Below are 27873 nucleotides of genomic sequence, written 5' to 3'. Positions count from 1 at the left end.
CGGCCAGGCCGCCCCCTGGCGGGCCCGGGGCGCGCAGCAGTCGCGGGGCTGGCCGCTCCCGCTTTCCCCGCCGCCGGGCGGAGTCGCCGCTGCTCCGGGTCTGCGTCCCCACCTCCGAGACCCCCGCCCCGCTCCGGGCGAGCTGCCAGGAGGGGCGGAGCAGGGCGGCGGGGCGGCAGGTCGGGCCGTGGTGGATGCTGCCGGCTGTGGGCCTGGCGAGGGCCGCGGGCGCGGGGCGCGGGGCTCTGGCGGCCGCTGATGGGAGGCGGCGCCCGGGCGGACGAGCGACGGCGCCGCAGCCACCATGGGAAACAAGCAGACTATCTTCACTGAAGAGCAGCTGGACAACTACCAGGTGAGCCCGGCGCGTTCGGACCCCCAGAGCGACGCCCCCTCCCCCCCTCCCCCCTTTCCCCTGCCTTTAGCTGAGGTCTCCCGAAAGGCAGTTCACCTGGATTCACATCCTGCCTCTGCCTTCTGCTCGCGGCATGACCTTGGGCCTGTGCCTTCCCCTTGCCGAATCTCAGTTTCCCCATCTGTGGAATGAGCGCTTTCCATTTGGAAGATTCTCTCAGGCGCGCCTCCCTCCAGCTACTCCACCTCTCTCCCCCATTCAGCATTCTTTTTCCCGGCCCCAGGCTGGACCAGAATCCCTTACAAGCCGCTCATCCCAGCGGCCACCCTGGCACGCAGATGGAGGATTAGGAAACATGGGCTGGACCGTAGACCACCCTCCCCCATCCCCCACATCTCCCCCTTATCCTGGGAAGGCAGAGGCAGCCCAGGAGAGTGTTTCTGTGAAGCAGAAATCAGCTGGGGCCATATGTGGATGAGAGTGGGATGCATCAGCCCCCAAATGCAGTCTTAAGTTGGGGGCATCTTGTTTTTTTCTGTTGGGGTCTCTCTCTCTGCCCCAAGAGCTTCTTGGCAGCATGGAAATAACTGGAACAAGAGGTCAAGTCAGGTACCCGCCTTACATGGCCATTTCTCCAAACTTCTTCAGGCCCCCAGCAGCCACCCCCTTACACCCCCCACACACATCCTCTGCACCCAGATCTCCCTGCCTCCAGAGCCAGCTCTCCAGATCAGAGATTGTAATGCCCTCCCGCCCATGTAAAAACTTTTCTGCGGTTGTCCATTTCCTGAAGCCTCGGCCCAGACCAGACCAGCCCCAACCCCACCCCCCACCCCCAGTCTCAGCCTCCCCAGGACTCTCCCCTGCCCTCTGCACTGCAGCCACTCCACAACTATTTGCAGTTCCCCTGACTCGCCAGGCTGTTTCTTTCCTCCCTCCCTTTGCCCATGCTGATTCCTCAGCCTGGGATGCCTCTTCCCTCTCTCTCCATGATATGTTTCTCATCCTTCAAGGACCAATTCTCATGCCTCCTCGGTACTCCCCAACTCAGAAGGGCCTGGACTGTGTTGGCTCCTGTGAACATAGGAGAGATGAGCACCAGCAGGGTCTCCAAAAATGCCTGTTGCCAAAGGGGGCTTGAAATGTAGGTCTTCTGATGTAGGTGGAAATAAGATAAAGGCCCCTTCTCCTCCTGGAAGCCTAGTTGTCAGTGGTACAGATTGGTCAGCTCCCCATGGGAGGCCCTGGGAAGAAAGGGGGCAGCCACATTTATGTGTGTCAGGCACTATACTTTGATGTCCTGCATACATCAACTCATTTGATCAACACAGTGAGGTGGAGTATTAACCCCATTCTGCAGAGGAGTAAATGGAGGCCAAGGAGCCTTCAGTACCCTGCCAGGTCAGAGCTTACATGGGAATTTGAATGGTGAATCCAAGGCTCTCACATCTCACTTGGGATGTGCCCTATGTGTACTTTGTTCTCAAAGCATTCCAGTCTAGAAAGACAAACCCTGGCCTCCAGTGTAGCCCTTGTGATAGAGGCAGGTGGTAGAGTGTGTTTTAGGAGAGGCTGGTGGGCAGTGCTTTGACTGACAAGTTCAGGTTCAGAAACGATGCCTCACTTGAGCAACCCCTTGAAAGATAGATGAGATTTTGCCCAAGGGGCCCAGAAGGAGGCATTGCAGGTGGAGGGATCAGCCTGGATAAAGGCTTGGAGGTGGGCTCAGGCAGGCAGGCAGGCAGACGGTGCTGAGAAGTGAAGAGTAGCTCCATGGGGGCAGGGACTCAGACCAGCCTGGCATTGGGTTACCCATTGGAGCCAGTCTGGTGTTGGTTTCTGATCCTTTGCCAGAGCAGGGTGGGAGAAATGAGAGCTATGAAACCTGAGAGCCCCACATCCTCCCTCTGGCTCTCCAGACAGCCACAGGCCAGGTGAGATTGGGAGTTACCCTGGGCTGTAGCCACCCCTTTTCTGGAGTGACCTCCAAGGCTGCTTCTGTCTTCCCAGCCTGGTGGTAGATGGGCTCCCAAGGCGGGCGCCCCCCTCCCCAGACCCTGTGTGGTAATGATTTCCAAAGTTAAGTCTTCTTCCCAGACTACTCCTCTGCCTTCCAGATCCATCCCCCAGACCCCTCAAACCTAACAGCCTTCCCCAGAACCCTGTGTCCCAACTCTCTGTTCTCCCTAAGTCCACTTTTTCAGTTAAGAACAAGACCTGTGGCTTGGCCTCTTCAGTATCTCACCTGGAGTCACCTCTTCTGCATCTCTACAGCCACAGCCCTGGGCCAGGCCTCCTCAGTCTCATGGGAGCTGAAATTATCACTGCTTCCTTCCTCACTTCTCCTCTGGCTGCCACAGTCCTTGTTCGCTCACTCTTTCTCTTTCCTTTCTTTTCCCCTCTCTTCCTCTCTCCCTTCCTTCCTTCAATAGATACAATATGCATCACCACTATAAAACAATTTTTTCTATAAAAATAACCCATGGACAAAGAGTTGCAATGTGTGTCTATTAACCCTATTGCCTTGGAAGACCCTAGGGAATTGTCTAGGATGCCTGGGAACAGAAATGCAGGGTCGAGGGGGAAGGTTCTGTCTAAAATACAGCTATGACCCTTTCCTCTCCCTGTAATTCCATTGTCTTGGGAGAGCCACCTGAGTGAAGTCCAGAGCAGTGCTTGGCACAGCCTGGTCTGGGCTCAGCTGGCCCCCAGCCTCTTTTCTCATCCCATCCCTGGCACTTCAGGTTCTAGATACACTGAGGACTTCTAATCAAGCCCTCCCTCAGCTCTGCCCTTGATCCCCTAGTGCCTCCTCCTAGCTCTTCAATAACCTGGACTAGCCCAGACTGCCCAGGCCGGGCCTTGCCTCCCTGGGAAGGTGTCTCTGACTTATCCTATGCTTGTTCATTTGGCTGGGTGTATTTCAGTGGGCCTATGACGCACATACACCATGCTTCTTGTGGCCACAGAATGGTTCATACCAGGTCATTACCATCTGTTTACAATTCACCTCCCTCCCAGTGTGTCCCCTGCCCAGGCACAGTAGAGGCTCTCGGAGGGTGTTGTAAAATGAATGAACAAAGGAACACTTGTTAAGGCACAGCCTTAAGGAGGGTAAGTCCTGAGTTCAAGTCATCACTGGGCTGTTGATACTGTAGGCTTTAGCAAGTCACTGTCCCCTTCTGGGCTGTTCGGGTTTGCTAATGCTGCCGTTATGCAGAATACCAGAAGTGGTGTTTTATAAAGGGGATTTATTCGGTTAAAATTTAAAATTCTAAGGTCATAAAAGTGTCCAAACTAAGGCATCAACAAGAGGCTACCTTCACTGAAGAAAGGCCAGTGGCATCTGGAACATCTCTGTCAGTTGGGAAGGCACGTGGCTGGTGTCTGCTGGTCCTTTGTTCCTGGGTTGTGTTTCAAAATGGATTTCTTCAAAATGTCTGTGGGCTTCTGTCTTCACTCCTCTCTCTCAGCTCCTGTGTGTCCTTGCTTCTCTCTCCCAGGGTGTTTCTCTCTAAGCATCTGGGGGTCCTCTCTTAGCTTCTCCAGGGCAAACTCTGGGCTTCATTTCTTAGCTTAGCATCTCCAGACATCCTTCTGCCTGCATTTCCAAGTGTTTCCAAGTGTCAGTGTCTGTGTTGGCTCTTGAACTCTCTTAAGTACACCAGTGAACTCATCAAGACCCACCTTGAATGGGTGAGGTCCATAACTCCATGGAAATAATTTAATCAAAATTTAACCACTGGTGGGTGAGTTGCATCTCCATGGAAACATTCAATCAAAAGTTTCCACCCAAAAAGATTGGGTTAAAAGATCATGGCTCTTCTGGGGTCCATAACAGTTTCAAACCAGCACATTGGCCTCAGCGTCGCCACCTCTAAAATGGAAATAACTGCTCACCCTACTATGCTCACATCACAAGACTCTTGTGGGGATAAACTGAGACCACTTTGGAGCCTGACCGAGAGCTGGTGTGGCGGTCAGGTGGGCAATGTGAAGCCTGAGCTGGCAAGGCTGGGTGGAGAGCAGGCTTCCACTGAGAGCAGCCACTGGCTGGGGCTTGGCTCCTGACCACTGGCACAGGCGACCCTGTGTGTATGAGATGAGGGCAGGAAGACTGCCTGGAAGGAGTAGCCCTTGAGTTGAGCTTTGAAGATTGAGAAGGATTTTGGACAAGCTGGAAAAAGGGTAAGGCACTTCAGGTGGTGGATAGGCCTGGAGGCTGAACTCAAGCCTTAAGTGGAATTCTTACTATAAGAACCAGCCTGCCCTCTTGGGCTATTTTCTGCTGCCAGAGTCCTAAGAGGCCCCCTTTCCTGGGCTAGGCTCCCTCCCTACCCCACTCCCAGCCTTCATAACCCTGACCTGCCTGAAGGCCCATCCCTGTGAACTGCCAGGAGCCACGCAGTGATGGGAACATTTGCTCTCTGAGAGAAGTGTAAGCAGGAATTCCTGCAGACATGTGGCTGCAGCTCCCTGGGCAGCTAAGTGGGTGGAGGGGAGCAGGATCTTTGTTTGATAACTCCAGAGTGGATCATGCACATAGCTACAGACTCGGGGGAGATGCCCCAGCCATGGGGTAGACAGGGCTGTTGCACCAAAGTGGAAGACAGAACCCCCACCAGCCGTGACCTTCCGGCTTCCCGCACCTTCTTTCACTTGCCCCTCACATGTCCCTTTCAGAGAGCCACTATCCCCGTTTGGCAGATGCAGACACCAGGGCTCAGAAAGAAGAATGACATGCATAAAGGCCCAAAGCAAAACTAGAATTTGAATCTGATGTAAACCTACCGTCCTTTTCCTTTGCCGTGCTGTCAGATACTTGGATGCCTGAAAAGCTTTTAAAGGCATCTGTCATGTTAATCCCTGTGAGTTGCCTCCCTGGGATGAGTCCCAGGGAAACAAGACAACAGAAAAAAAAGTAAAACATCAGTCTATGAGCAGGTTCATAGCAGCTTTAACAGTAACGGTGAAAACGTGGACATTACTGTTGACAAATGCTCAGAAAGAGGAGAGAGGTTAGATTAAGCAGGGGCAGATGCCCTCAGTGGGATGTTCTGCAGCCACTGAAATGAAAATATGACTGCTCTGGATGGTATATGTGGAAATGGTCTGTTCACTTATCCCACAAGTCTGTACTGAGCACCTACTGTGTGCCAGGTACTAGGAATACACAGCAGAAGCAGAACATGGAGTACTTGGTGTGCAGTGGTCATGGGTGGGCTGCAGCTCTGTTTGTGGTCCTGAGACAGTGGTCAAGCCGCACACAGGCCCAAATTCCAGTCTCAACCCTCCCAAGCTGTGTGTGCGACCTAGGGCAAGTTATTCCACTTTGCTGAGCCTCAGATTCCCCATCTGTGAAATAGGAGCTAATGTCTGCTCCCATAGGCTGGTGGTGAGGATTAAACACACTTGGATATTCCAAACCCCCAGCACCATGCCAGGCCCCCATGCTCTGGTCCTCAACCTGGGCTGCACATGGGAGTCACCTAGGGGGCTTTGCCAACTGCTGATGCCTGGATCCTACCCTAAGGGATTCTGATTTAATGGGTCTGGGTTCAGACTGGGGCTCAGTGATTTTTTAAAAGCTCCCCAGGTGATTCTGGAGAGGACCCCCAAAATGAGCTTATAATCTGGGATGAGCTTGGGAGCCAAGTGCTGCCCCCACCCTGAGTAATGCCTACCTGGGGTCCCCAACAGCTGCTGCCCTCAGCCTGTGTCCAGAGGCTACTGGTTCCTCTTCAGGGCTTGACCCTCTTTCTCTCCTGCCCCTCTTCTCCTCCTCTCCTCCTTCACCCACACCCCAGGCCTCTCCACTCCCCTGCGTGACTTCATCTACTCCTGTGGTTTCAGTTACCAGGTGTCTGCTGATGCTTCTCTGTCTATGTGTCTGGGCCTCTCAGTCTCTGAGTGCGGGTCTGCTGCCCGTGGCCACTTGGGACACATACCGCCCAGCTCCAGGGAGACCGTTCTCAGGGGCTCTGAGGGAGTGGCACCACCTGCACAGTGTGGTGGCCCTGGGCGTCCTTACTCCTAAGTTTATCTCCTGAGTTGTCTCCCAGCCCCTTCCCCTGTTATTCCCCAGGGTACCCTGCTGGCGCTTAAACTGACCCATCCACCTCTGAATTCTCCATTTTCCCTCTAAATGTGCCCTCCAAGCATGCTGCCGAGCTCCCCATGCACGCAACTCACAGGTCCAGCTTAGCTCTGTCAAAAGCCTCAGGAGGCACCTTCTGGACCCACTAGAATCTGCTGTCCGCAGTGGGTGGAAGCAGGGGTGGGGGGGGAGGCAGGGTACTAGTGATCTTTCTGCCCCCAGTTCAGGGCTGTCCCCGTGAGGCCCTGTCAAGGGCTCTGAGGAAGGAAGGAGCTGGGACATGCACAACCAACTGTGTGCTTGTGTTTTCTTTCAACAGGACTGCACCTTCTTCAATAAGAAGGACATCCTCAAGTAAGTGCTAGCCTCTTGTTCACCCCTTTGGCGCTGGGCCTGGGGGAGGGTGGGGCTAGGGGACCTGGGCTAGGCTGTCCGTTATGAGCTGGAGTTGAGGAAATGCATCAGTTTCTGTTGGAAGGCCAAGATCAGGCCTCATCTCCACCACTGGGCTGCTGTGTGGACTCAAGAACTTCCTGCCCCATTGCGGGGGAGGCCCCAGATCTTTCTGCCAGAAATTGAGCTCCTGCTTACTGGCTGTCAGGCTCTGTGGGGGATGGTTTCAGGCACATTTTCATTTAATTCTCACTGTGACCTTGTGAAAGGGAATCCTTTAATTCCCATTTTACAGATTAGGCTTATCAACTTGGCCAAAATCACATAGCCATTGACCAACATCATGCACCACCGTGCACCACTGTCCCAGGGCGTCAGCAGAATCCCTGTCTGTTACGGCAAGGGGTCTCTAAGGACTTTCTGGCTCTGACATCCTCCCATTCCTGGAAGGCCTGAAAGTCAGGGGCTTGGACTGAAATTCCCCCTCCACCCCTGAGCTGTCCACCAGGGGTCTCCTCCCTCTCCAGCAACCCTTCTCCTTGGGGGTGGGAGGTGGGCCCAGACTGGAGAGAAGAGGGAGGCTGGCAGCCTCAGTGGGCAGGAATCACAGAATGCAGGAAACCTGGCCCCCACAGGCCTTGCTCAGCCCCTCTGCCCAGGGTATCAGGTAGCACTGAAAGCCAACAAGTCTCAGGATCACTTTTCCTGGAGATCGATGGACAGGCTGGGCTGGAGCCTGCTCCAGCTTCCCGCAAGGGCTGAGCTCCCCCAGGCTGTCCCCTGGGTGGGTGGAGGGAGAGGAAGGTGAGGGGCAAAGGCCCCAGGCCTTGGCATCAGTAGACCTGGCTGGACTCCCACTTCCTGGCTCTGTGGCTTTGGGCAAGCATTTGCCCCTCCCTGGGCCTCGGTTTCTTCTTCTGTAAAATGGAGATAATGTTACCTGTCTTTATAGCATTGCTGAAAGGCAGGAACACGGGGTATGTTATTTGTTAAATGAGATTTGGTCTGTGGCTTGAGTGCTGTGTGGGGTGGGGTCCGTATTCAAACAGGATGGTTCTCAGAACTATAATTACACTACCATCACCCCTGGCATTCTTGTGGTACCTTTTACCTTTCAGAGTTCTTGGCACAAATCTTCATTTGAGCCTCACCACAGGGAGTTCCCCCTACTCTGCCCACCTCCGTCGATGACAAGCACAGGCTGCTTGTCTCCTGAGACTTATGACCATTTCCATCTTGGCAACAAAACCCCCTTGCCTCCAGGTCTTTGCACTGCCCGCTGGTGTGCCCTTTCTTATCTCCTCTACCTGGAACATTCCAATGCATCCTTCAAGATCCAGCTCCAAAGCCATGTCCCCCAATTCTCCGCCACCCAGCTCTCACACAGCTGCTCCTCCAGGCTTTTTAGAGCTCCATGGGCTCATCATGGGCTCTTGTGCCCAGCTCCTTCCTATACTGGGAGGTCCTTGCAGTTAGGTGGGTCCCAGTACCAGCCCCCCATGCCTTGCAGTTAGCCAGGAGTGGGTGGGTGAAGGATGGGTAGGGTGGACCAGGAGAGAGCATTCCACGCCGGGGACCATCAATGTCAAAGGCATGGGCCTGCTCTCCCCACATCCCTGAGTGGTCAGAGTTAGGGCAGCAGGGTTGCCAAAGAGGACCAGAGGGCCAGGATTTGGACTCAACATGAAAATGTAATAGGCCTTGGTGGGGAGGGAGAACTTGAGGTGGTGGTTGGAGTGGGGAGTGGTCTGACTCCCATAGTCCTGCCCTGCCCAACTCTGACCCTTTAGCACCCCTTTCAGCCTCTGTGGCTCCACATCTGGAGGCTGGAGGTGCTTCGGAGGCCTCAGAGCTGAGCTTGGAGCAGAGGACAAGCCTGGGGTCCAAGAAGGGGGAAAAGGACTCCTCCAGGCAGCTGGACACCCATTCCTGAGGCCCCTCCCCTGCTGTTCTTTCACGCATTCATTCAGGTCTGCCTCTGTTAGCATTCACTGGGGACCCAAGGGACTCAGTCCTGGTGCTTTTTCTGCAAAGTGGTCACATGGGGTGGGGGGGGGTGAAACTGCAGTGGGAACAGAAGTCCTGGAATCTGGTTCCTGCTCCCTCGACCCTGTTACACAGCAGCTTCTGTGCCTCTATTGCCGCCCCTGACGTGTAGGGTGACAGGGCTCACTGGAGCTGATTTCTCATACACCCCTGTGTCTGCAGGTTCCAGAGCCACAGTGCTGGCTAAACACAGCAAAGGTCTACTGAAAGTTTTGTTGCCCACTTCTCCACCCTCGGGGGAGGATAGTGAGATGGGCAGGGTGTGGGATTACTTGCCCCTGGAGGCACCAGGCTGGGCAAGACAGCTTGATTCCAGTTTCAGCCCCTCTGATTCCCGTTACAGCCAGTCCATGACACAGGGGTTTCAAAGGGAGAAGGAGTTTATTGCAAGGAATCAAGGAGAACAGATGTGGCCTATGGGCCTAAAAACTGTCTCAAGAGTTTAGGGTTTTTATGGATTTAAGCAAGGGGAGAGGGAGTTGTTACTATTACAATAACAAGTATAAACAACTCCAATTTACAAATGTAAAGGAGTGGCCCTAAGCTATAGAACTAAGCTAGATTAACATTATAATAACAAGTAACTACACTGCAGTCAGCCCTTTACTAGTAGGCTGACTCAAGTTCCTTCATGAACATTAGTGGGTTTTCTTTGTGATCCTAAAATAAAGGGGTACAAGCAGACCAGTCAGGAGGCTTTTACAATTTGCAGTTCAGTGGGTTTCAGTAATTTCAGGTATTTCCTTTTGGCTATTCCACAATATACTAGAAAGTAAGAGAAAGGGGTCTATATAATGATTCAGTTGTCATAATTATTTGTTAAATCTTAATTTCTCAGTTACACCTTCACTTTTCTCCAGCCTTCTCCCCAGCCTACAACAAGGGCCAGCATGACTGACCATCCTGCCCCTCGAGTCCCCTCCACTGTTCTCATCTCCAGTCCATCCTCCTCCATCCGGGTGTAACTGAGGCTTTGAGGCCCAGAGCCCAGAGAGGGCAAGGAGCAAGGACCTAGGACCTTCCCAGCAACACACAGCAGGTCAGCAGCAGAGCCAGGCAGGCCAGACCCAGGCCTCTGCTTGTCTGCCTTCCTCCAGAAGAGCCTTTCAGTGCTACTGCCCCCATCCCCCACCCCGCCACCCCCACCGACTGGATGGTTTTCTTGGTAAGCTGCACCCTGAGTACAGACCAGATGACGAGGAGGACACTTGAGCAGCAGGTTCGTCTTTGCAGCTTGGGGCCCAGCTCTCTGGCAGACTTAGGTCACAGATACCAAGTCACAGATAGCCATCGGGCCAGCCCCTGCCTCCCCACACTCCAGGTAGATCCAATTGCTCCCCAGGGCCCAGGTCTTCCAGCCTCATGCTGAGCCTGGATAGACAGTCCACCGCATCCAATCCAGGTCTCATCTTTCTGTGGATAAGAGCTTAAGGCTTAGACTCTCCACTACCCCACAATTAGGCTGTGGGTCAGGAGTCCGTGTACCCTTTATATAGACAGAGGCACACCCAGTCAGTGCCCCAAGTCGTTTGCCTATTGATACTTTATTATTTATTTTGTTTTTTCAATCTCTAAAAAAAAACTTTGTATAGTCTATTTTAATTACTTGTAATTTTTTTGTTACACATGTAATATAAGATTATTGTAGAAAAATTTGAAAATAATCCAAGAGAAGAAAAGAAAAAATGATCCTTAATCCTACTGTCCAGAAATAGCAAATAGCAGGATTTGGTATATATCCTGCCAGTACTTTTGTATGTGTTTATCAAAAAGTCAGATCGTGTTGTTTTGTAATTTTACTTAAACTTGATTTTCCTTAGACAAATTGTAAAAATAGATAAGCTAAAAAGAAAAAAAAAAATCTCCCTAGAGATAATCACTAACATTTTAGTGAACAGCCTTCCTTTTAGGCCTATAAATGTGTACGAGCTTTTTTTTTTTTTAATGGAATCATACTGTACATTCTGCTCTTTTCACTTAACATTTCATGAATAACTTTCAAGGTCAATAGTCTTCTATAATATCATTTTTTATGGCTGCATTTAATGGATATTCCTTAATTCATTTAGTTGTATGTTTGGGTTGTTTCCGTAGCACTACAGAGAATATCCTTGTGGCACCATGAAAATAACTGCACACCTCTGGAATTATTTCCTTAGGATAATTTCTAACAGATTTTTGGACCATATGCTATAAATAGACATTTTTAAGGTTTTATATTTTTATTGCCAAATTAGCCTCCAGAGGCACTGAACTGATATACACCTCCAGCAGCTGTGTATGACTTCCTATTTCCCTGCTTCCTAAATCTCACTGATTATTATATGTTTTTTGGCTTCTGTCCCCAAATTATTTGTTGAATAATCCAAGGATCTCAAACTCAGCTGCCTATAAAGGCCAACATGCACTGTAAATGAAGGTAGCCATCCAGCCCAGTAGGAACACTGGAGAACTGGTATTTGCAGGAACAGCTGCTCCTAAGCCCAAGACCCAGCGTCATCAGAAAATCCAGGTTTTTAATGTAAAATCTTTTAATTTGTAAATGTTGACAACTAATTTCAGATTTTAAAATGCTGTGTGAAAGCCAGGAAGGAATGTGGGCCACCAGTTTGTAATTTCCAAAGGAATCCATCCTTTCCTCACTGATTTCAAATATTCTTTATCATGGACTAATTTTCATTTATATTTGGACCTGCCTCTTTCTCTAGTCCGCCTTGTCTATGCCAGTGTCTGTTTCATACTGTTTGTTTTATCATATTTTTTTAATTGTAGAATGTAACATATATACATAGAAGTGATAACTTTCAAAGTGGAATTTAACAAGTAGTTAGAGAATAAATTTCAAAGAATATTATAAGTTACAGTTCCACAGTTTCAGTTATTTCCTTATTGTGAAATATAACATATATACAAAAAAAGGTGATATTTTTCAAAGTATGATTTAACAACTTTGGAAATTTCCAAAGTTGTTATGAGTTATAGTACCATAGTTTCAGTTATTTCCTTATTGTGAAATACAACATACATACAAAAATATATAGCTTTCAAATTACAATTTAACAAGTAGCTATAGAACACATTTCAAAGGATGCTATGTGTTACAGTTTCACCATTTCAATTCTTTCCTTCTAACTATTCTAATACCCTAGCAATTAAGAAAAAGCAAATTATATAGAGATTCAGTATTCATAATCCTTTGTTAAATTTCATCCTGTCTATTGCTAACCCTTCCACTAGTTTAATAACTTTCCCTATCTTCAGGGATGTCTAGGCAGTTTTATTTATTTATTATTTATTGATTATAGCTTTAAACTGTTTTAACATCTGATAGGGCAAATGTTTCCCCAATTGTTCTTTTTTCCTGTACTCTCCCACATTTGTTTTTCCAAACAAACTTTAAAAAAAAAAAATTAGAGCTGTTGAAGGTTTACAGAAAAATCATGTAGAAAGTGCAGAGTTCCCATATATCACCCCCTCAACACATAAACTTTTGAATCATGTTGGCAAGTTCCCAAATAGATTCTTTGTGGATTTTGATTGGGATTATATTGATTTTACAGGAAAATGAAGAGAGGATTATAGCATTAAAGTTTTCTTATCAGAAAAATAAGAATATTTACGTACCTACCTAAATATCTTACATTCCTTGGTAAAGCTTCATGGTTTTCTTCATATACGTTTTTAATTTATTTTATCCTTAGTTGTTTTTGATTTTTGTATTGTGAATTAGATTTATTTTCTTTATCATATTTATGAAAAGGCTATTGCTGATGTGTAGAAAAAAAGTTGTGTAGAAAAGCTACTGAGCTCTTTCTAATTCAAATTGTTTTTAAGCTAATTATTTTTGGTTTTCTAACAAATAATGCTTATTTGTCTTGTCCTTTTCAATATTTAAATGTATTATTTTATTTTCTTGACTAAATTGTTTAGCACTTTGTATTAGTCAGGGTTCTCTAGGGAGATGGAAATGACAGGAGATATATATAATGTAAATATTATGAGATTTTTTTAAAGAATTGTCTTACATGGCTGTGGGGACAGGCAAGTCCAAATTGCATAGGGCATGCAACGAGCTGGGAATTCCAATGAAGGTTTTTGGTGAATTCCCTAGGAGAAGCTGGCTGGCTGAAGTAGAGATGGAAATTCTCTCTTCTGACTGCTGACATTTATCACTTCTCCTTTTAAGGACTTCAACTGATTGGATGAGATGTCTCTCATTGTTGAAGGCAATTTCCTCAGTTGGTTGTAGATGTAATCAACCATATATGCAATCAGGGTACTGATGAACTGATGACTTAAAAACCACAAAATTTTCTTGAAGTAACAATCAGGCCAGTGCTTCCTTGACCAGACAACTGGACACCTGGTCAAGCGGACACATGAACTTAACCATCAGAGTCCACCCCTTGTCAGTTTGGCATCCATACACATCTCCTTAAACCATAATCTGAGTAAAAATAGAATACTCAACCATCCTGCATATAACCATAAATGCACTAACTTTCCCCAGAATAGGGTGCAAGTCCTTGGGTAATATTCACTGTGAAACTTTATATCCTATAACTTAAATACTATGACGTGAAGTTAATACAACTTATGTCATATGATAAGGGGATAAGATAGGGAAGAAAATGAAGACATTTACTTTATGTATAATACAGACATACTCAACAAAACAAGGAAGAAACATTTGTAACTATTACAGTCCTCATTTCTGTAACTTGTCATGTGGTTGTAGCTCATATTTATAACGACCTTCTTCCACTATCCATTCCATCCTTTACCCTTAGCAAGCATCTCAGCTGGCCGTGGTTCTTTGCCTGGCGGGGGAAATCTTCATGCCCAAAGTTTCTGGGCCATTAGTCCTGTCTGGATTGGATTGTTGCAGTTTTCCATTGTCTTTAATCACAGGGCATAGTTGTACCAAGAGATGCTCTAGGGGATCTCCAGTATTCCAGGCAAACTCTTTCTTTACCTCCATTGTGTAGTTGCAGTCCTATTTCCCTTTGATAGTCAGGATCAATCACTCCAGCCAATTCCAGTAATTCCCTTCTCTGCCTGTTGATTCAGAGGCATGAGCAGCCCAAAGTGGCCAGGTGGCAGCCTTAACTTCCAGTACAATGGAATCCTTGTTGTGTCTCCTGGTGGAAGAACTCCTCCTTTTGGAACTAAGATCTGTAAGACCAGCAGAACTTAAGGTTACAGGGACAGGAGGGAAAATTTTTTCTAGTGGATCACTAGGGGTAATAATGAATGGTGCCACTCCTGTTTCCACTCCTTAATTACTGGACTCATAAATCTTGGCTATGGGAGAAACAGCACCAAAAAGTAGATGGTGATTCAGAGCATAGACAGCCTCCTGGAGAACACTGCCCCAGCCCTGCAAGGTATTGCCACCTAGTTGGCACCATAATTGTCTTCAAAAGGCCATTCCAACATTCTATGAATCCAGCTGCTTCAGGATGATGGGGAACATGATAAGACCAGTGAATTCCATGACGATGTGCGCATTCCTGCACTTCATTTGGTATGAAGTGGGTTCCTTGGATAGAAGCAATGCTGTGTGGATAAGGCATTCATAAGTCCACATGTGGTAGTTTTGGCAGATGCATTGCATGCAGGGAAGGAGTTTGTGTCAATTCCAGTTAGAACAAAAAGCTGCCCCTTCTAGGATGGAAGTGGTCCAATGTAATCAACCTGCTGCTGGGTAGCAGGCTGATCACCTTGGGGAATGGCATCACTGCTGCTGGCAGATTGGACACTCAGCAGTGGCTGTGGCCAGGTCAGCCTTGGTGAGTGGAAGTTCATGTTGCTGAGCCCAAGCATAACCTCTGTCCCTACCACCATGGCCACTTTGTTCATGAGTCTATTGGGCAATGATAGGTGTGGTTGGAGAAAGAGGCCGATTGGTATCCACCAAACGGGTCATTTTATCCACTTGGTTGTTAAAAATCTTCTTCTTTGAAGTCACCCTTTGGTGAGCATTCACATGGAACACAAATATCTTTATGCCTTTTGCCTACTCTTCTCCATATGTCTTTGTCACCAATTTTCCAATTATGTTCCTTCCAAGTCCTTGACCATCCAGCCAAACCTTTAGCGACAGCCCATGAATTAGGATACAAACACACCTCTGGCCCTTTCTCTTTCCAAGCAAAAAGAACAGTCAGGTGCACTGCTCTTAGTTCCACCCCCTGACCTGAGAAGATTTCCCTTCTCCACTGTCCCTCAGGGATGTCCCAGAAAGAGGCTGTAGTGCTGCAATTGTCCACTTTCAGGTGGTACCTACATATCATGCAGAATCATCTGTAAACCAGGCCTGAGTTTTCTTTTCTTCAATCAACTGATCATAAGGAACTCCCCAAAAGGCCATAGCTGTGGACTGAGAAAGAGAAGGTAATGTGGCAGATGTGAGGGCCGTGGGCATTTGGGCCACTTCCTCATGTAACTTACTTGTGCCTTCCTGACCTTCTTGAGCCCTATCTCTTATATACCACTTCATTTTATGATGGAGTGCTTCTGTGCATGCCCAACTTTATGGCTTGTTGGGTCAGACAACACCCAGTTCATGAGAGGCAACTCAGGTCTCATGGTGACCTGGTGGCCCATGGTTAAGTGTTCAGTCTTTACTAAGGCCCAGAAGCAGATCAAAAGCTATTCTCAAAAGGAGAGCAGTTATCTGCAGAGGATGGCAAGGTTTTGCTCCAAAATCCTAAGGGTCTGTGTTGTGATTCTCCTATGGGAGCCTGCCAAAGGCTCCAAACAGCATCTCTATTTGCCACAGACACTTCCAGCACCATGGGATCTCCTGGATTATATGGCCCAAGTGGCAGAGCAACTTGCACAGCAGCTTGGACTTGTCCCAGAGCCTCCTATTGTTCTACTTCCCACTCAAAACTAGCAGCTTTTTGGGTTACTAGGTAAATGGGCCGGAGTAGCACACCCAAATGAGGAATATGTTGTCTCAAAGTCCAAAGAGGCCAACCAGGCATTGTACATTTTTTTTGTTTGTAGGAGGAGCCAGATGAAACAGCTTATCCTTCACCTTGGAAGGGATACCTTGACATGCCCCACACCACTGGACACCTAGAAATTTCACTGAGGTGGAAGGCCCCTGAATTTTTGTTGGCTTTATCTCCCATCCTCTGACATGCAAATGCCTTATCAATAAGTCTAGAACAGTTGTTACTTCTTGCTCACCATGTCCAGTCAACATGATATCATCAATATAATGGACCAGTGTGATGTCTTGTGGAAGGGAGAGATGATCAAGTTCCCCGTGGACTAGATTATGGCATAAGGCTGGAGAGTTAATATACCTTTAAGGTAGGATAGTGAAGATATATTGCTGGCCTTGCTGGCTGAGAGCAAACTGTTTCTGGTGGTCTTTACTAACAGCCATTGAGAAAAAAGCATTTGCCAGATCAGTAGCTGCATGCCAGGTACCAGGGGATGTGTTGATTTGCCCAAGCAATGATACTCCATCTGGAACAGCATCTGCAGTTGGAGTCACCACCTGGTTAAGTTTATGATAATTCACTGTCATACTCCAAGATCTGTTTTCTGCACAGAGAAAACAGGAGAATTGAATGGGGATGTGATGGGAATCACCATCTCTACATCTTTCAAGTCCTAGATGGTGGCACTAATCTCTGCAATCCCTCTAGGAATCTGGTATTGCTTTTGATTTACTACTTTGCTAGGTAGGGACAGTTCTAGTGGCTTCCACTTGGCCTGTCCTACCATAATAGCCCTCACTCCATGAGTCAGGGAACCAGTGTGGGATTCTGCCAGTTGCTGAGTATGTCTCTTCCAAGTATGCATTCTGAAACTTGGGAAATAACCACGGAATGGGTCCGGGGACCCACTGGACCCACTGTGAGACTGACCTGAGCTAAAATTCTATCGATCACCTGACCTCCATAAGCTCCTACTCTGATTTTGGACCAGAGTGACATTTTGGGTCACCTAGAATTAATTCACTTCTGAGTCAGTGTCTAATAATCCCCCAAATATCTGATCATTTCCTTTTCCCCAATGCACCCTGGAAAAAGGCTGTAGGTCTCTTTGGGGAAGGCTGGGAGGAAGATTAAGAGTATAATCTTAGACAACCTTCTCTTCTCTAAGACAACCCGGCCTTCCTTTCATTCAAGGGGCTCTGGGTCTGTAAACTATCTCAAGTCTGGGAATTGATTAAGGGACTGTGACTCTCTGTTTTTATAATTCAAGTTAGACTTTTGTTCACTTGACCTAGACCTCTTCTGCTTATACAGACCAAGTAAGAATTTAGTAGACTGCCCCAACTATTTTACTTCTACTAGCCCCCATGATCTACTAGCCAATGCCATAGGTCTCTGTGAGTCAGACTATTTTGATTACTGCTTTGAGTCCACTGACCATTATGGTAGCCACACACACCTTGTCTTTGGCCATTAAATGCTGCCACTTGGCTTCTGCCAACCCGGGATCTGATCATTCCCACTGTGTTCAAGAATCCAAGTTCAGTGACAGTAGTTCCCATTTCCACAGTAATATCTGACCTACAGAGAACAGCAACTACAGAGCTCTTCAGGGATGATGGAGTTAGTCTTACAAATTTATTCCTTACAGTCCTGGTGAAAGGTGTGTCCTTTGGATGTTCCTGGAGTGGGTGTGTAAGTCTTACATGGTAAATCCATTCTAACCTTCCAATCTCTTTTAGCCTTTGGATCCTCTCATCTACATTATACCAGGGAGCTCTGCCATTTTGACCTCAGGCAGTGCAGGCCACCTTTTGGTCCATGCTTCAGCCAACCACCCAAACAAATTGTTAGGCCCTTTCTAACCCCTTGAGCTACAACATTGAATCCAGAATCTTTGCTTAGTGGTCCCAAATCAGTAAATTCAGCCTGATACAACTTTATATTCCTTCCACCATTATTCCACACCCTTAATATCCATTCCCATACATATTCCCCCAATTTCTGTCTATATAATTTGGAAAAATCAGGAGGTTCTTTTGAGTGTAGTGTACGTCCTCATGGGTCACTTTTTATCTAACATTTTGGGGCCTGTTGGGACTTCAGTTTAGTTGTAGGTCTAGAAGAAAAAAGGGGTGGTAGGGATAGGTCATGAGAAGAATTTGATTCCTTGAGCTCATCCCTTTCTTTTACAGCTGTTTCCAGTGTATTTAGGAACACTATTCAACATCATTATACCTTTTAACTCCACAAAACTCTGTTAAGGTATCAAAAATACCCTCACCCAGAGCCTTGCCTCTTACAAGCATTTTTGTAGCCATATCCAGTGGTGATATTTTGTATATCTCCATTGCCAACTCACACATGGACTATCAGTGCCATCTTGATTGTTGGAAATAAGGCCGTTCAATCTAATCAGATTAGAGGACAATTCCCAAAACCCCAGAACCAATTCAGAAATCTCATCCTTAAAATTCTCAAGAACCAATCCTGGTACCAAAGCTGTATTAGGGAAAGAGAACCTGGGATGCAGGGTGTATATTTATATCCTGTAGATATTATGAGACTTTTATAAGAATTGTCTCATGTGACTGTGGGGTTGGGAAAGTCCAAATTCCATAGGGATTCCACAAGCTGGGAAGTCCAGTGAAGGTTTTTGATGAATTCCCCGGAGAAGCTGGCTGGCTGAAGTAGAGACGGAAATTTTCTCTTCTGACTGCTGACATCATCACTTCTCCTGTTAAGGGCTACAAGTGATTGGATGACATTTCTCTCATTGTTGAAGACGGTCTCTTCAGTTGTTTGTAGATGTAATCAAGGTACTGATAATTTAAATCCATGAAATATCCTCACAGTAACAATCAGGCCAATGCTTGCTTGACCAGACAACTGGGCACCATAACATGGCCAGGTTGACATATGAACTCAACCATAACACACTTCTAGGGAAAATTATATATTAATAGTAAGAGTGTGCATTCCACTTTTATTGGGAATATATCTAGTTTTTTCATTTAAATGTGATGCTGAATATTGATTTGAGATCATTATCATGTTAAGAAAGTATCCTTTTGCTTCTGTTTTACTAAGAGTTCTAGTGGTTTTTTAATTGATAAAAATACTACATGGTTACTTTTTAAAATTCATTCAATTCAGAAATAGATAAAATAATAGATAAAAGTTGACTTCTCTCTTATCACCCCTCTCCACTCCTACCTCACAGAGGCAATCAGTGGGAACACTGTGGTATATAACTTTTCAGACACTTTTTCATAAATGGCTGTTCAGTCTTTTAAATGCTTTTATAGCATCTATCAACTTGATAAAATATTTTCTTGCCTATTAATATGATTTATAGTCACAGATTCCCAAACATCTAACCATCCTTGCATTCCTGGAATAAATCCTAGTTGGTCCTAACATAATATTCTTTTGAAAACTGTTGGCTTGATTTACCAATTTGTTACTTTATAAGGTTCTTGCATCTGTGTGTGTAAGTGCCGTGGGCCCAGAGCACTCGGGACCCCTCCTGGGGTTCTTCCACCCCAAAAGAGCTGGTGTTGGCCAGCCCCTCTCTGCCCAGCCCCAGGCCGGCGCAGGAGGCCCCAGAGACAAACCACACGGGTCTGCCCATGAGTGCCGCACACCCGCAGTGCCCTTTCTTGGGGTGGGGGGGGTGGTGTCAGGGATGACAGGGAGGCAGTTGGTTGACAATCTTTGGAGTTTCTCCCACAGTGATTCAGATTCTCAAATTCTCGAGTCAGTTGTGATCATTTATTTTCCTAACAATCCAAGGTTGCTTCAGTCAGATTCAAAATGGACATGTTTACCAGGGCAGATGCTGGCCTTCCCATCCGAGAAGAAACCTCCTCAACCCTGCCAGAGCACCCACAGCCCATCTCCCACGTCCACCCTTCCAGGGAGCCCCTGCCCTGGCAGACACTGCTAACAGCCCCCTGTTTGAGTGCCAGGTGGTTTTATTAGCCTCGTCCGACTTAATCCTTACAAGTGTGAGGAAAGTACGACAATCTCTTTTTACTGATAGGGAAATTTATTTTCAGATGAGTTATCCATTTATCAAAGCCACACAGCTAGTGAGAGGAGTAGGCAGGGCCTGATTTCAAGCTTCTGCTGCAGCCACCCCACATAACCTTGAAGGGGTAAATCATCTCCCGAAAATACCCCAACATACAGGGCAGGGGTTGAGGTGAGGTGGGGAATGTAATCTTTGGAAACACAGTGGATCTGTCAAAAGAACATGAAACCACACGCCTACTTGTGAAATAGAAATCCTGGTTCCATCATTTGAGGATGGTGTATCAAAAGGGCAAAAATGTCCTCAACACAGAAAATAAGAGCAAAGGAAGGCCTTGAGTGCTGACTTATGGAGAACTCCAGCTTAATCCTGTTGCCCTAGTATTTGCTGACCCCTTCCCATCAAAGGATAGCTTTTTGTCACTGTTTTTTTCCCCACCTCCACATAGCCCATGGAATTTCCCGGTGATTCCAGGCTCTTTTGCACGGATGCGTGACTGAGAAATTGGGCTTGTTGCTTTGTGTTTGCCCTAGATGTGCTCCGAACCAGGTGCTGATGTAGTCAACAAAGTGTCCTGATCTGCAGGGAGGAGCCAAGCATTTGGAATTTGGAGGGTCTGGGTTCAAGCCCTGCCCCACTGCTTACTGGCTTTGTATCCTAGGGTGGGATCTTAGCCTTCTGACCCTCAGCTTCCTCACCTGGAAAATGGAGATACTGATATCCTCTCAGGGTGGTTTGGGGATTGAATAAAGTAATCCATACAGTGGAGTGTACACTTGCTAAACAGTGGCTGATATTATTATCCTTGTGACCTGGGCAAGTAGGTAAAACTCTCTGTGTTCCCTCTGCTATAGAAGGCAAGGCGGCAGGATGGTGAGAGGGCGGGACCTGATGGATGCTTGGGTGGTTGTGCTGAAGAGCCCACTGAGCGTGGGCCTGGGGGTGTATCACTGGGTCAGGCCACTTAGAGGAAGGTGAGTTGATCTGGCATTGGGGGTGGCAGGACAGGACCAGGCCTGGAAGATAAGGGGGGGTCACACCTTCGTCCAGTAGCCAGCAGCCCTGGGCCCCACCTTGGGCAGGTTACCTGCCTCAGCCCCCAGTCGATGCCCTTCACACTAGTCCCCCATCCAGCAGCAGTTCATGGACACAATTTCATCTGAACACATTTTGTACCTGCCTGCGATGGGGTGGGGGAGGCTTTTCTCTGGGATGGCAGAGACCTGCAGAAGGAGACACAGGGCAGAGCAGGACTGTGTGTGGAGGTGGGGTGGCTTCTAAAAGAGATGGTGCCAGGATCTCACACTCCTGAGGCACCACCCACAGTGATGCGGTGGGCTTGGGTTCCAGGAGGATGGGGCTTCCTGAGAACTGGGCTGTCAAGTAGAGGCAGAAAGATGGGATGAGGTCAGAGAAACCTGACACATGAGTGGGGAGGGCCAGGCCCAGGGCTGCAGACTTGGTCCCAGTGGCTCTCAGCTGGAACAGGGTTGTGGGTGGCCCATTCATAGGGGTTTCCAGAGGATGTGAAGGCTGCTGGCAGGTCTTGCAGACACACAACCCTATGGGCCTTGGTTCGGGATGCCCAGGAACTGGGCCAAGCCTTCAGGCGAGCCGCGGGAGAAGGGAGGTGGCAGGAGCGGCAGGACAGGGAGCAGTTAAGTTTCTCCTGTGGATTTCCAGTCCTGGGTTCCAGGCATGGTCCTCGGTACTTCCTAGTCGTGCACTCTTAGACAAATCACTCTTATCCTCTTTGGCCCTCAGTTTGCTGAGCTGTAAACTGAGGTCATGATGCCTTGGTTCACATGGTCATGGGAGGATTAAATGAGGTGAAGTGTGTTAAGTGCTGCACACGGTGCCTGGCACATAGAAGGTCTTTATGAGAGCCCAAAGGAGAAAAAATAAAAAGATCTTATTGAGGCCCCCAGGGTGGTGTGTGTGTGTGTGTGTGTGTGTGTTGTCAAAACAGTCCAAGGTCACAACCTGGTTGTCAGCAGAGGGGCTGGACAGAACCTGCCTCTCTGCAAACCCCACACCCTGTGGGCAGAGCAGATGGCCTCCCCTCGGCTCCTTGGTCAGGTCCTGGCCAAGGTGGAGCTCCAGCACCTGAGGCGGGACAGCATCAGGCCACTGGCATTTAGGGGTCACGCCCCCTCTGGTGCTCTTTCTCTGCTTCCCTCGTAGGCTCCATGCACGGTTCTACGAGCTGGCCCCCAACCTTGTCCCGATGGACTACAGGAAGAGCCCCATTGTCCACGTGCCGATGAGCCTCATCATCCAGATGCCTGAGCTCCGGGTACGTGGGAGGCCACTGCTGCCGGGAAGGACAGCAGAAGCTGCTAGAGAAGGCCAGGCAGGTGGGCTGGGGTCAAAGGAGGGCGTCTGCGCTTCTGGTTGGGTCTGGGCAGCAGAAGCAGCCAGGCCTGGGTTGAACCCTGGCTCTACCCTTAGTGGCTCTGTGGCCTTGCCCGGTTCACTGAACCCCTCTGTGCCTCAGTTTCCTCCTCTGCACTCCATAAATAAGCTATGTCTGTGGGTACTGGGTAAGGGTGCTGAGACTCAGTGCTGCCCCAGGGCCTGGCTGTCTGCTGGCCTGTGTGCACCTGATTGCTCTTTTGTTAAAAGGCCCCAGCCTGGCGCACTTGGCAGACCTCATGTCATTTTTTTTTTAGATTAAAAAAAGTGAACTCTCACTGAAGTCACCCCAGTTATCCATTGCATCAGTTCTCAAAGCTAACATGCCCATGAACCACCTGTGGATCTTGTCAAAATGGCAATTCAGCAGGTCTGGAGAGGGGCCCGAAGATTCTGCTTTCCTGTTAAGTTCCCAGGTGATCCTGATGCTGTCTGGTCTGCAGACCACATACGTATTTAAAAGAAAAGTTTCATTTTAAGAATCTGCTACTTTTATTATGTGAAGTGCACTCTGACCTTAAGAAAGCCTTTGGGCATTTGGTGAAAAGCTTGACACTGATGTGGGGCTTTGCAAATAGCCTCTCACTGGGCCTGGGGTGTGTGGCTTAAAGGTAAGATCAGAATTCTATGAGGCATCCACTTGGGGCCTGTGTCCTGTCGTGAACGGGTACTTCAGTCCAGAGAGACAGGGAGACCCCAGCTCACCTCTGGAAAAGCACCCCACCAGGTCCAGAGAGGGGCTTGAGACCAGGCTTGGGTCACTGTGGGTGTGAGGCACCCCTGAGTGGGACCAAGTGGTTTGTCTCTGGGGCCTCCTGCGCTGGGCTGGGGCCGGGCACAGCGTGGGGGCTGGCTGCGCACCAGCTCAGTTGGAGTGGAAGGACTCCAGGAGAGGTGGGCCCCAAGTGCTCTGGGAGCAGAGGAAGGACTAGGTGGTACAGGTCCCAGCAGGAGGCAACATCTGATCTGGTCTAGGAGAATTCATGGATTTTGGGGTGGTTGGAGTCTGAACCACGGCCAGCTCTGTGGCTCCCACTGCTTCTGATCCTTTGAACCCCACTTCCACCGCCCACGATCCTGGCCTGGCACACCTGAGCTGAGGGCTGCCTGTGGTGCCCTGTGCTGCCATCTCTTTCTGGCATCAGAGCCCTGTACGTCGAGGCAGAAGCCGCCATATGCTCCTCTGGGCAATGGGACCAATCCCCCTGCTCCTGCCTCAGATGAGGTTGGGTCTGCTAAGCTTTGAGTGCTCATCTTGATGATATGACATGGCTTGCTGAGCTCTTACCTGTTCCAGGTCTCATCCCAAGCACTTTATGTACTTTAAATCATTCAATCCTCCTAACAACCCAATTAGGTGGATATTACTATTATTCTCATTTTACAGATGAGGAAACTGAGGCTCAGAGGGATTAGGTCTCTCTCTGGAGCCCTTCCTGTTGACCTGTGCCCAGTGATCACTGTGATTATTTTCTACAGGAGAATCCCTTCAAGGAAAGGATTGTGGAGGCTTTTTCTGAGGATGGCCAAGGGAACCTCACCTTCAACGACTTTGTGGACATGTTTTCCGTGCTTTGCGAGTCGGCCCCCCGTGAGCTCAAGGCGAACTATGCCTTCAAGATCTATGGTAAGGGCCTGGAGGAGGGGGTCATGACTCTAAGGGTGGGGGGATTTGGGTCCTTCGGGCACCCGCTGCTGCTCCCACCCTGGGGGATGCTGGTGACACTGAGAGCAGTGAGCTGGATCTGTCCCCTGAAGAGCACCTACCTGGGGAGGGGTGGCCAATGGGGACAACCTGCACAAGAGGCACCTGTGGGGTCCTGAGAACAGAGGGAGGGACACGCCCCACTGGGGGCAGGGGAGGGTAGTGTGAGGAGGCTTCCCATGAGATGACATTTAAGAGGGGCCTGGCAGGACAAGAGATGATATATCAATTGAGAAGGGCAGGCACGCCTGGCAAAGGGAGCAGCATGATTCAGGGACTCGAGAAAGTGCAGGGCTAGCTGAGATGGGAGAGGTTTGGAACATGGTAGGACTATGGGGTAGTTTGAGTCTCAAGAGGGAAATTGAGGCCAGGCTGTGAGGAATCAGCCAAGGAATTTTGCCCTGGTGCACAGGGTACTGGGGAGCCACTGCAGGTTTTCATATGGGGAAGGGCACTTCTGTATCCTGGAAAGACCACCTAGAAATCCTGGGAGGTCTGAACTGGAAGAGCCAGAGTGAGGCCAAGCATCCAGCTCTACGTCTCCCGGGTGGGAGGGAGGCTTCCAGAGGCCCCCCTTCCAAATGCTCTCAGAGATGGGCCCCCTCACTTTGTCCTGGACCAGCCCTCGGGACCACTGTCCCACAGGCCACCAGGTGGCGCCAGGCACCCGTGCAGAGATGGTTCTCCAACAGTGATGGGGAGATTTCACACCAGCAGAACTCACTGCGGAGCTGTGAGCCACCAGGCCTGCAGGGGCTGCAGGTAAATTCTCAGTCCTCACAGGGGACCCCAAGGCCCAGGGAGGGGCTGAGATACGTCCTGGGCCCTAGGAGCCACGGACAAATCTCCCTTCTCAGCAATTGTGTTCAACCAGTGGGTCCCAAGGCAACAGGGCCTCTCTACCTGGCTGTTTTTCATTTTATAGTTTTCATATGTTTATTTCAGAGGACTTTGGCTTAGATGCATCTGTGCACAAACCCATGTTGTGCTTGCTTCTCAGAAAATAGTAACCACCTTGTCTACCCACTACAAACAAAGCTTCTCAAATCCAGCCCATTGTCCCTCTAGCCTCTGACCCTGCAGACATTGCTCCAAGGAAGGGCGATTGTCTGCCAGAGAGGACAGGTAGAGCACATAGCCAGGCTGGCATGGGGACAGGTGAAGAGGAACCATGGCTCTGTTGCTGTCCTGGGCTGGGGTGGTGTGGGGAAAGGCAGTTGAGGTCCTGGGATCTGGTGCTGGGGAGGCTCAGGGTCTGATCTATTCCTCATTTAAAATGGACACAGTAATCCCCATCTCACCAACCCTACCGGTATCTCGCCAGCCAGAAATATTTCCAGAGAACCTACAGAGATGTACCCCACCTAGTGCTGCCCTGGGGGCATTCACAGGCCAGCGTGAGACAGGGACAGTGCAGGGCACCAGTCAAGAGCTTGGGCTTGGGGTCCAACACTGACCATGGATGTGACCTCAAGCAGGTCACTCTCATCCTTTCCAAGCCTTTGTTTCTGTATCGGTATAATGGGGATTCCTGATGTATTGTTTTGAAAATTGAATGAGATAGAGCATGTGACATTCCCAGCCACAGAAAATTCTCAATAACATTAGTAGTTATGATCTTCATTGCTAATTTTAATGCCAGGGTTTGGTCAGTGGGCAAAGGGAGCTCACAGTGGTAGGGGAACCCCATTTCTGGGAAACCCACCCCAGACCCCAAGGAGGTGATGTAGAGCTTAAACTTGAAGGATGAATAGAAGTTTGCTGGACAGATAAATGGGAAGGGTACCCACCCCAGGCAGAAGAAATAGCATCTGCAAAGAGATGGTAGGTGGGTGGGAAAATGGTAAGAAGGGTGTTAGAACTCATTGTGATGAGCCTTGACATGGCTCGGTTCTCTGAACCATCTTGCTCTGCTTTGGACAGTGGTAGTACCTTTTGCCAGATAGAATGAAACCATGTTCCCTTGTGTGTGTGTGCACAAAGTACAGCCTTGAGGCTTACCTCTGAGAGGCTTCTGAGCCTCCTGACCTGATGTGTGATCAAGGGTCTGCCCAAGGCAGTGTGGTGCAATTTAGAAAACACATGCCCAGGCCAGAATTCCAGTCCCATCTCTGAGCAGCTCCCAGACTGTGGTTCAATCACTTGGCCTTTCTGGGCCTTGGTTTCATTGGCTATAGAAGGAAAACAAGGTCCATTATTGACTGATCAGCAGGGCCATTGGCCTGAGCCCCGAACTCCCAAGAAGCCTCAGATTTGGACTTTTGAATTGTCTCAGGATGAGGTTGTGCATCCAGTCCTTGTGGGTGCTGTGAATAGTAATTTTTTAATTTTGGTGTTTAAGATATGCCTTGCTGGTGAGCCCCCTTGACCCCTATCCAGCTGGGGGCAAGAATCCAGTGTCCCCAGAATGTGCATGGAGATACTTTGGGGACTCCAGAGGATGGCGGGGGACTCAGGCACGAGCAGCTCAGAGGAAGGGGTGCTGGAGGTCAGGACCCTTGGGGATCCCTGAGGGGACCCAGCCCGGGCTTGAGCATCTCCGACCCTGCCCCACAGACTTCAACACCGACAACTTCATCTGCAAGGAGGACCTGGAGCTGATGCTGGCCCGGCTCACCAAGTCAGAGCTGGATGAGGACGAGGTGGTGCTCGTGTGTGACAAGGTCATTGAGGAGGCCGATCTGGATGGCGACGGAAAGCTGGGCTTCGCCGACTTTGAGGACATGATTGCCAAGGCCCCTGACTTTCTCAGGTGCTGCCACCCAGGGGGGCTGGGCTTGGACAAGGCAGGCCTGAATGCTGGGGCCACAGCCAGGGGGCCTGGCCTCAGGGGACCCCGCGGGTTGAGGCCCCTGTTTGCACTGCTGGTGGCAGCAGTGGCATTCTGAAGACCCCATGCAGCACCAGGAGGCGGGAGGCCACATGTAGACCCACCTCCCCTCCACGTGTGACTGGGAAGTCCCCTCTGCAGGATGAGAACCTAGGAGGCCTGTGGCTGTGATTGGGGCTGGCTCCCTGGGGACAGGTGATCCTCTAAGCCTTCCTTCCCTCAGAGTAGATTAATTGCATCTTCCCTATAGGGTTCCTTGAGGGATTGGCACAGGTTGGTCTGGGGACCTAGGTAGCTTTTCACCAAGGAGTCTTTACCTGCCCAGCCCAGAGCACTCACCCTCTCTTGCCCTTTTCTCTTTCCAGCACTTTTCACATCCGGATCTGAGGACACTGCTGAGACTACAGGGGCCCAGAAGCCCACCATCCAGCCTGGTTGTCCACTCAGGTGGGACCTCCAGGTCCCCAGGAAAGGAGCTGTGGCCTATGGGGTTTAGACCAAAAACATTTCCTGTGGCCCTTTCAGCAAAAAAAAACTTAACCAGGGAAAGGGGGATGTGAGGAGCAGTGCTCTTCCCGGGCCACCCTGTGGTCTGGCCCTGGACCCAGGGTCCCACCACAAGCCCTCCTTCTGGCCCCCTACCTCCCCCAGACCCCACCCAGAAATGTCTCCACTGGGAGGGGAAGGCAGAAAACCTAACAGTGGGGTGGGGTGAGGGGGACTGACTTGTTCAAGTGCTGGGCCCATAGCAGAGCACATAAAAAAAAAAAAAGAAGATGGGGTTTTAATGAGCTATGCAATCTTTCTCCAACACCCAAGGCTGGGCCACACTACCCTTCTCATTCTCCTTCTCCCTCCAACCACCCACTGTGAAGCTGTGTGAACAGTGGGGTCAAGGGCTCTGTCCCTGTCTCTGCTTCCAGATCATGAGCACCACCCTGTCTGCCCTCCCCCGTGACACGGAATCCTCACTGGTGTGTACTGTCCACAGGTTTGTGAATTCCTGGTGATAAAACATTTTCATGTCCCTGTGTTTC

The 27873-nt window shown here is 49.2% G+C and overlaps 1 protein-coding gene across 2 annotated transcripts; it reads left to right on the top strand.

The window, feature by feature from the left end:
• Positions 1-96: 96 nt before the first annotated feature.
• Positions 97-27853, top strand: CIB2 (calcium and integrin binding family member 2). 2 transcript variants are annotated; one of them, XM_037835361.1, is made up of 7 exons: positions 97-355; positions 6772-6806; positions 22071-22182; positions 22559-22717; positions 23781-23928; positions 26563-26758; positions 27202-27853. In XM_037835361.1, the coding sequence occupies exons 1-7, from the start codon at positions 305-307 to the stop codon at positions 27221-27223; spliced, it is 723 nt and encodes a 240-aa protein (XP_037691289.1). In that variant the 5' UTR covers positions 97-304; the 3' UTR covers positions 27224-27853. The 2 variants fall into 2 exon arrangements, with proteins under 2 accessions (XP_037691289.1, XP_037691290.1); XM_037835362.1 differs by lacking the exon at positions 22559-22717 and having other exon boundaries at positions 121-355.
• Positions 27854-27873: the final 20 nt, after the last annotated feature.

Source organism: Choloepus didactylus, chromosome 4 (genome assembly GCF_015220235.1).
Source record: "Choloepus didactylus isolate mChoDid1 chromosome 4, mChoDid1.pri, whole genome shotgun sequence".
NCBI lineage: Eukaryota > Metazoa > Chordata > Mammalia > Pilosa > Megalonychidae > Choloepus > Choloepus didactylus.
This window is presented reverse-complemented; position numbering and strand designations above follow the sequence as displayed.